The sequence below is a fragment of the Nanorana parkeri genome, unplaced genomic scaffold (assembly GCF_000935625.1).
Source record: "Nanorana parkeri isolate BGI_ZX_2015 unplaced genomic scaffold, ASM93562v1 scaffold2724, whole genome shotgun sequence".
NCBI classification, from domain to species: Eukaryota; Metazoa; Chordata; class Amphibia; order Anura; family Dicroglossidae; genus Nanorana; species Nanorana parkeri.
The window spans coordinates 96,301-105,843 of NW_017308992.1; the positions used below are offsets into that span (position 1 = coordinate 96,301).

The following is a 9,543-nucleotide window of genomic DNA, read 5'->3' on the forward strand; positions in this document are numbered from 1 at the left end:
TTGCATGTGTACAGTGCCAATGCAGTCTATTGCATCCGCCCTGCACCCTAGCAACCAATAGGGAACCTTTGTGCTATTCACTGTACACATGGATGTAAATGTGACACAACTATTACACACGCACAGTGTAAAGAGAACTTTTTCACCAGGATCTTGCTGCCCGCTTCTTCCAATAAGATCCTGCGTATTAGTTGTCATATCTTTATATGGCCGTGTGCATTTCTCCGCTGCCTGTCACAGTCCGGGTGCACATCGGTGAGCTGGGAGTATCTACATTGACCATCACTACAAAATAAAATACTCCAAAATGTATTATAACGCACCTGTGTTCAGTCATCCTCATCATCCTGGTCCGGATCCTTTTTTCTTGGGGGCCCCTGGAGGCGGGGCTTACAGGCCTGTTCTTCTCCGCTCTCCTCTGAGTGCTCCCCCTCCAGGATGTACTTGACGACATTGCTGTCCGTCTCCGTCATGTCCAGACAGCGACATGGAGAAGTGCTGACCACGAACGAGGATCCCCAGGCGCTCTCACACAAGTCCGTCCCATTCGCAAACATCTATCGGGGGAAGAAGAGGAGAAATCCGAGAGATGAGAGGAAGTCACACAATCAACATTTTGTATCAATTCACAAACAAGTCTTATAAAATGTGATTATTGAGCAACGTTTTCATCAATATCCCCGACAAATATTTGGATGTATTATGATGGCAGCCAAGGCAACTGGAGAAGGAAAAGAATCCAGCTTCAGTTTTATATTGTTACAGAGGAACTATAGCCACAAATTTCTGGCAGGTCGGCTTTAATGGTGGAAGAGACTTTGTGGGACTCTGTTTGGCTCTTCTGTAATATATATTGCATAGAGAAGCACAGAGACCCAGTGATGACATCACCAGGACTACAAAATTATGTAATGAAAGCGGAATTTCATTATCATGTTGATGACGAGGGAGGGGAGGAACTAGAGAAGGCAGAATATAAACAGATTAAACTTCCATCATAATGTCTGTGAAGGTTCTCATTCATCCGGGTCACATGGTATATCTGTAAAAAATAAATAAGTCAAGGCAACTGGACTCGCTGTATTTTTCTTGAAGATGTTTCACTGATCATCCGACCAGCTTTCTCCATTCAGAATGACTTGTACTAAATTCTCTGGGAATAAACATGGGGAATGTCGCTCCAATCCACATAAACCTGGTGGCGAGTAACAGATTATGTGGATATCCTTTAAGCCTTGAGCAGTCCTGTGGCCACCTACGGACGTGGGAGCAGAGACACGTGGCTGCGGAAGTGACCCCGGACCGCAGAGGACAAGAATAAACACAAGAGTGCATATTAAGGTCTAAACTAGAAGCACCCGTCCTTGGCTCTCTGCGTCTCATTACCGCACACCGCCGAGCTGGCTGCCCCCCATGTTATTCTGGGCGCTCACAGCTGCCAAATACTACAAACCGTTTCCTCTCCATGATATCCACACCCAGCTCCTCCCCGTCCCCTGCCATGATCTATCCTCAGCGTCCTCTGCCATGATCTATCCTCCCCGTCCTCGGCCATGATCTATCCTCCCCGTCCTCTGCCATGATCTATCCTCGCCGTCCTCTGCCATGATCTAGCCTCCCCGTCCTCTGCCATGCTCTATCCTCCAGGTCCACTGCCATGATCTATCCTCCTCGTCCTCTGCCATGATCTAGCCTCCCCGTCCTCTGCCATGCTCTATCCTCCAGGTCCACTGCCATGATCTATCCTCCTCGTCCTCTGCCATGATCTAGCCTCCCCGTCCTCTGCCATGCTCTATCCTCCAGGTCCACTGCCATGATCTATCCTCCTCGTCCTCTGCCATGATCTAGCCTCCCCGTCCTCTGCCATGCTCTATCCTCCAGGTCCACTGCCATGATCTATCCTCCTCGTCCTCTGCCATGATCTAGCCTCCCCGTCCTCTGCCATGCTCTATCCTCCAGGTCCACTGCCATGATCTATCCTCCTCGTCCTCTGCCATGATCTAGCCTCCCCGTCCTCTGCCATGCTCTATCCTCCAGGTCCACTGCCATGATCTATCCTCCTCGTCCTCTGCCATGATCTAGCCTCCCCGTCCTCTGCCATGCTCTATCCTCCAGGTCCACTGCCATGATCTATCCTCCTCGTCCTCTGCCATGATCTAGCCTCCCCGTCCTCTGCCATGCTCTATCCTCCAGGTCCACTGCCATGATCTATCCTCCTCGTCCTCTGCCATGATCTAGCCTCCCCGTCCTCTGCCATGCTCTATCCTCCAGGTCCACTGCCATGATCTATCCTCCTCGTCCTCTGCCATGATCTAGCCTCCCCGTCCTCTGCCATGCTCTATCCTCCAGGTCCACTGCCATGATCTATCCTCCTCGTCCTCTGCCATGATCTAGCCTCCCCGTCCTCTGCCATGCTCTATCCTCCAGGTCCACTGCCATGATCTATCCTCCTCGTCCTCTGCCATGATCTAGCCTCCCCGTCCTCTGCCATGCTCTATCCTCCAGGTCCACTGCCATGATCTATCCTCCTCGTCCTCTGCCATGATCTAGCCTCCCCGTCCTCTGCCATGCTCTATCCTCCAGGTCCACTGCCATGATCTATCCTCCTCGTCCTCTGCCATGATCTAGCCTCCCCGTCCTCTGCCATGCTCTATCCTCCAGGTCCACTGCCATGATCTATCCTCCTCGTCCTCTGCCATGATCTAGCCTCCCCGTCCTCTGCCATGCTCTATCCTCCAGGTCCACTGCCATGATCTATCCTCCTCGTCCTCTGCCATGATCTAGCCTCCCCGTCCTCTGCCATGCTCTATCCTCCAGGTCCACTGCCATGATCTATCCTCCTCGTCCTCTGCCATGATCTAGCCTCCCCGTCCTCTGCCATGCTCTATCCTCCAGGTCCACTGCCATGATCTATCCTCCTCGTCCTCTGCCATGATCTAGCCTCCCCGTCCTCTGCCATGCTCTATCCTCCAGGTCCACTGCCATGATCTATCCTCCTCGTCCTCTGCCATGATCTAGCCTCCCCGTCCTCTGCCATGCTCTATCCTCCAGGTCCACTGCCATGATCTATCCTCCTCGTCCTCTGCCATGATCTAGCCTCCCCGTCCTCTGCCATGCTCTATCCTCCAGGTCCACTGCCATGATCTATCCTCCTCGTCCTCTGCCATGATCTAGCCTCCCCGTCCTCTGCCATGCTCTATCCTCCAGGTCCACTGCCATGATCTATCCTCCTCGTCCTCTGCCATGATCTAGCCTCCCCGTCCTCTGCCATGCTCTATCCTCCAGGTCCACTGCCATGATCTATCCTCCTCGTCCTCTGCCATGATCTAGCCTCCCCGTCCTCTGCCATGCTCTATCCTCCAGGTCCACTGCCATGATCTATCCTCCTCGTCCTCTGCCATGATCTAGCCTCCCCGTCCTCTGCCATGCTCTATCCTCCAGGTCCACTGCCATGATCTATCCTCCTCGTCCTCTGCCATGATCTAGCCTCCCCGTCCTCTGCCATGCTCTATCCTCCAGGTCCACTGCCATGATCTATCCTCCTCGTCCTCTGCCATGATCTAGCCTCCCCGTCCTCTGCCATGCTCTATCCTCCAGGTCCACTGCCATGATCTATCCTCCTCGTCCTCTGCCATGATCTAGCCTCCCCGTCCTCTGCCATGCTCTATCCTCCAGGTCCACTGCCATGATCTATCCTCCTCGTCCTCTGCCATGATCTAGCCTCCCCGTCCTCTGCCATGCTCTATCCTCCAGGTCCACTGCCATGATCTATCCTCCTCGTCCTCTGCCATGATCTAGCCTCCCCGTCCTCTGCCATGCTCTATCCTCCAGGTCCACTGCCATGATCTATCCTCCTCGTCCTCTGCCATGATCTAGCCTCCCCGTCCTCTGCCATGCTCTATCCTCCAGGTCCACTGCCATGATCTATCCTCCTCGTCCTCTGCCATGATCTAGCCTCCCCGTCCTCTGCCATGCTCTATCCTCCAGGTCCACTGCCATGATCTATCCTCCTCGTCCTCTGCCATGATCTAGCCTCCCCGTCCTCTGCCATGCTCTATCCTCCAGGTCCACTGCCATGATCTATCCTCCTCGTCCTCTGCCATGATCTAGCCTCCCCGTCCTCTGCCATGCTCTATCCTCCAGGTCCACTGCCATGATCTATCCTCCTCGTCCTCTGCCATGATCTAGCCTCCCCGTCCTCTGCCATGATCTAGCCTCCCCGTCCTCTGCCATGATCTATCCTCTCCCTCCTCTGCCTGTGTCAGCAGAAGCAGCAGGGATTGGAGTGGACACAGAGCTGATCCAGCTGCCGGTGCCCATCGGGGAGAAGAGAAGCTGTCAGGAGGACAAGCAGGGTGGTGCGAGGAGCAGAGCTCAGCTCCAATGACAGGCGGGAGGGGGTGGAGCAGTCAGGATGGAGAGTGGAGCACATAAATAAGTGAGGACATAGTGATTACTATGTCCCCCGTTATGAATGAACAGGAAGTGCTATACATCACATTGTGATCATTCATGAATGGGGACATAGTATATATACTATCTGCTCGCTTGATGAATGAACGGGACACATCTGTATATTTCGGTGCCGCCCCAGTTCTGCGCGCTCCACCCAGAGCTCACATCTGTCTCACATTGCATGCCGAGCGTCACAAGCAGCAGACTGATTTCTCCATTTGATGCGAGCGGAACATGTGAATATTTGTGAGCGCATTGATATTTATAGCATAACACGGGGGTGAGGAATGTGACATGTTCTGCTTCGTGCAAGTAACAAAATGCTGTAAACATTTGTCTTTTTTCTCACAAGTGTTTCTATGAGATGAAGCCGATTATCTCTCGCAGTCCGAAAGGTGACTACAAATCTCTCGCAGTCCGAAAGGTGACTACAAATCTCTCGCAGTCCGAAAGGTGACTACAAATCTCTCGCAGTCCGAAAGGTGACTACAAATAGACTGGTATGACAACCGCCTCGTATGTCACTCGGTGGCCTGTGACCCCGGAGCAGTCCAATGTCAGACCAATAAGGATAAGCTGACAATTCTCTCTTCCAGTTAGTTTGCGAAGGGCACATTTCTTCCTCCCAGAGATATGAGGTGTTCTCGGCAGTGTCTATGAAACCAGTGTGTGCCTCATACACTTAAATGCAGGGTCAGATTTCCCACAAGGCCCTTGGTGCAGCAGGGAGTAGGGGGGCGGCAGGGAGTAGAGGGGCGGCAGGGAGTAGAGGGGCGCATTGAGGAACCTGGCCTTGGGGAAGCAGAGAGAGTAATTCCGGCCCTGGTTACATGTCTGTTATTTGCTGCCAGCTGTGATAGAAATGAACTGACAGAGTAACACAGACTGCAGCCAATAGAGTGTGAGGAGGAATGATAATCCCGGGGGACATGACACAATGTTACAGATGTGGGCGGGGCATCATATGTAAATGTAACAAAGGAGAGCCAATAGCGTATTCTCAGGCCGTGTTCCCTCATTATGTCTTTCCTACAGTGCAGATCAATACAATGCAGAATACAGAAGTTACATTTGTGGGAGGACTTCCTGTGTGCTGCCGGCACCCCATTGTCAGATAACATACGTGAAGACCGTGGCAGACATCCCTATGATGACAGCCGGCGTGTGAGGCCAGAACTCCAGTGGGTCAGATTCTGGTGGTTCTGTTTCCTTCATTTCACAGCTCATCGGATCGCTTCCTCAGTAATGAGCGCCGCACACACCACATCAAGAAATCTCTCAATTAGCAGCTAACACCTGCTGAGCCGCATTTCAGTAATACTCTAATCATCTCTACACGCTAATTCATGAATTTAACACACACGGCACCGGGTACCGATCCGGCAATCACAGTCACATGTTCTCCAGAGACCTGGAATGTTCCACCGCGGTCACCTGGAGAAAGCTCAACACCAACACTGACCCAGCACAGTCCTAACACCATGTCAGGGACGGGCAGTGCCATGTATAGGAGTACTGAGCCCCTCTACCCCCTGACTCAGCCGTGTGTCATTATGTATGTCAGGGACAGGCAGTGCCATGTATAGGAGCTGAGCCCCCCTACCCCCTGACTCAGCCGTGTGTCATTATGTATGTCAGGGACGGGCAGTGCCATGTATAGGAATACTGAGCCCCCCTACCCCGTGACTCAGCCGTGTGTCAGTATGTATGTCAGGGACGGGCAGTGCCATGTATAGGAGTACTGAGCCCCCCTACCCCCGACTCAGGATGACACTCCCGTACACTGTGGCTGAGTCATTGCTCTGCTATTCCCGTGCGGTCGGAAGATTCCCCACAAGGACGCAGTTTACACCGGAGCCGTCCTTCATATATGATCAGAAGTCCTGAGACGGTCTCATGATGCCTGTGCCAAATATTTCCTCTCACAGCCGTGACACGGCAGACGGCTCTTCTCTCCTGCTGTCATTAAAAACCCGTGACTCAGCCGTGTGTCAGTATGTATGTCAGGGACGGGCAGTGCCATGTATAGGAGTACTGAGCCCCCCTACCCCGTGACTCAGCCGTGTGTCAGTATGTATGTCAGGGACGGGCAGTGCCATGTATAGGAGTACTGAGCCCCCCTACCCCGTGACTCAGCCGTGTGTCATTATGTATGTCAGGGACGGGCAGTGCCATGTATAGGAGTACTGAGCCCCCCTACCCCGTGACTCAGCCGTGTGTCAGTATGTATGTCAGGGAAGGTGCAGTGCCATGTATAGGAGTACTGAGCCCCTCTACCCCCTGACTCAGCCGTGTGTCATTATTTATGTCAGGGACGTGCAGTGCCATGTATAGGAGTACTGAGCCCCCCTACCCCGTGACTCAGCCGTGTGTCATTATGTATGTCAGGGACGGGCAGTGCCATGTATAGGAGTACTGAGCCCCCCTAACCCAAGACTCAGCCGTGTGTCAGTATGTATGTCAGGGACGGGCAGTGCCATGTATAGGAGTACTGAGCCCCCCTACCCCGTGACTCAGCCGTGTGTCAGTATGTATGTCAGGGACGGGCAGTGCCATGTATAGGAGTACTGAGCCCCCCTACCCCCTGACTCAGCCATGTGTCAGTATGTATGTCAGGGACAGGCAGTGCCATGTATAGGAGTACTGAGCCCCCCTACCCCGTGACTCAGCCGCGTGTCAGTATGTTTGTCAGGGACGGGCAGTGCCATGTATAGGAGTACTGAGCCCCCCTACCCCCGACTCAGGATGACACTCCCGTACACTGTGGCTGAGTCATTGCTCTGCTATTCCCGTGCGGTCGGAAGATTCCCCACAAGGACGCAGTTTACACCGGAGCCGTCCTTCATATATGATCAGAAGTCCTGAGACGGTCTCATGATGCCTGTGCCAAATATTTCCTCTCACAGCCGTGACCCGGCAGACGGATCTTCTCTGCTGCTGTAATTAAATATTTATAAAGTACAGCCGGTCCAGCGGGCCCATCATGCACCGCAGAGACGCATGTGTGTATAATGTGCATTGCATCACGCGGACAGTTCTTTAGGAACGCTCAGCAATGAACGTTGTTAACACACGCATAACAAGACGTGTTTCAGTGACACGCAATGTATGTGCATCTTCACCTATCGTTACTGCAATGTGCTGCCGGCAGGAGAAAGTTACACGAGATTCTTATAATCTGATTCTTCACAGAAATGTTCAGTGTGCGTGCTGCGTGTGCGTGTACCACTGAACATACCGAAGACCAAAGAAGCAGCATGCCGGATGTTTCCTAAGGCTCAATATCAGCAAAGCCAAATGATGAGAGATGGGCCGGAGCTGTGTATCAGTGCCGGTATGGTGTGATCAGTGCCGGTATGGTGTGATCAGTGCCGGTATGGTGTGATCAGTGCCGGTATGGTGTGATCAGTGCCGGTATGGTGTGATCAGTGCCGGTATGGTGTGGTCAGTGCCGGTATGGTGTGATCAGTGCCGGTATGGTGTGATCAGTGCCGGTATGGTGTGATCAGTGCCGGTATGGTGTGGTCAGTGCCGGTATGGTGTGGTCAGTGCCGGTATGGTGTGGTCAGTGCCGGTATGGTGTGGTCAGTGCCGGTATGGTGTGGTCAGCGCCGGTATGGGGTGATCAGTGCCGGTATGGTGTGATCAGTGCCGGTATGGTGTGATCAGTGCCGGTATGGTGTGATCAGTGCCGGTATGGTGTGATCAGTGCCGGTATGGTGTGGTCAGTGCCGGTATGGTGTGATCAGTGCCGGTATGGTGTGATCAGTGCCGGTATGGTGTGATCAGTGCCGGTATGGTGTGGTCAGTGCCGGTATGGTGTGGTCAGTGCCGGTATGGTGTGATTACCTTGCTGTAGGGGACGCAGTCATTCTTACACTGGTTTCCGCTCTCATCGTACGTCCAGTCAGTGATGAAGTTGTGCGCACAAACCAAATCCGCCCGGCATGCTTCAAACCTGAACGTGAGACACACAATGTATTTCAGGTGACGGCAGTGAGTGCTGCCCGGCATGCACAACGTCCACTAATACTGCACAATGAAGAGGATTCGACCCAACGACAGCCTCTGCCACCATTGTACTGCATCTCCACTGGAGAGATTTCCCTTCATTTCCTGTGTGGTCAGGGGCCACTGGGATCTATACTGGTGCCTGCAGGGGCCACTGGGATCTATTCTGGTGACTGCAGGGGCCACTGGGATCTATACTGGTGCACAGGATCTTGCCCTGGCACTTGGTTTATGAGGGGGGGCGGGCCCGGTTCCGTCTCTTATCTCAGACCCGTCATGTGGAAGGGACACGTTCTGCCCGCACTCAGGTCTCGGCCTTTACCTCCCCCGTCTCTGTATCCGGCCCGGTGCCCGCTCTCCACTCACCAGCCGTCGCAGAAGTTCCGGCACAGCGGCACGCTCTGGATGGCCACTGAGATGTTGGGGTGCGCCCAGTGCGCGGTCAGCGGGGAGCACTGATAGAAACACTCGATCTTCTTCATATAATCCTCGCAGCTGGAACAAGAAACCAAAATGGCCGTCATGCACCCATCACATACCGGACCCTCCGGGCACATATTACAGACAGTGTCAGTACCTGAGCCCGTATCATTCTCTTACAGTGCCCTGTACAGCAGAGCTCAGACTGGGGGAAGGGAGAAGCAGCACGAGGCACCAATCAGCTGTGTGTCATTTCTCATGTGCCAACGAGGAACATGCTGATAGGAGAGGAGAGCACAGTGACAGAAAGATGATCCCATCCATCTGCTGCTTCAACTTTCCCTGTCCAATCACAGGCTGGGGGAGGGGCAAGACCTGTCAGTGTTACTGAACTGCAGCAGTGGGGGAAAAAAACAGGTCTCCTTCCCTGCCAGACAGGACTGTGCTGTATGGCAGAGCTGTGTTATTCCAAGGGCTGTATGGACAGGAAGGTAAATCAGCCACCTGTGTATTGGAGTGCCTGACAATCAGGCTGAGGTCCTCCAGGGCACCGCGAGCACCAATCCAGAATGACCCTGTTTTTTGTCTATTTACTGGACAAGACATCTAGGTGGTTGCCCAACCCCCCCCCCCCTGCACATGGCACCCAGAGAATCA

At 53.4% G+C, this 9,543-nt stretch overlaps 1 protein-coding gene across 1 annotated transcript in view; it reads right to left on the reverse strand.

The window, feature by feature from the left end:
- Positions 1-328: 328 nt before the first annotated feature.
- Positions 329-9,543, reverse strand: part of LOC108802211 (riboflavin-binding protein-like) — a 14,942-nt gene continuing 5,727 nt past the window's right edge. The window contains exons 3-5 of the mRNA XM_018574081.1: positions 8,833-8,961; positions 8,305-8,413; positions 329-557 (exon numbers count right to left, since the gene is read on the reverse strand). Coding sequence (XP_018429583.1) covers positions 330-557; positions 8,305-8,413; positions 8,833-8,961 — 466 coding nt within the window. The 3' untranslated portion in view covers position 329. The remainder of the gene's footprint in view (positions 558-8,304; positions 8,414-8,832; positions 8,962-9,543) is intronic.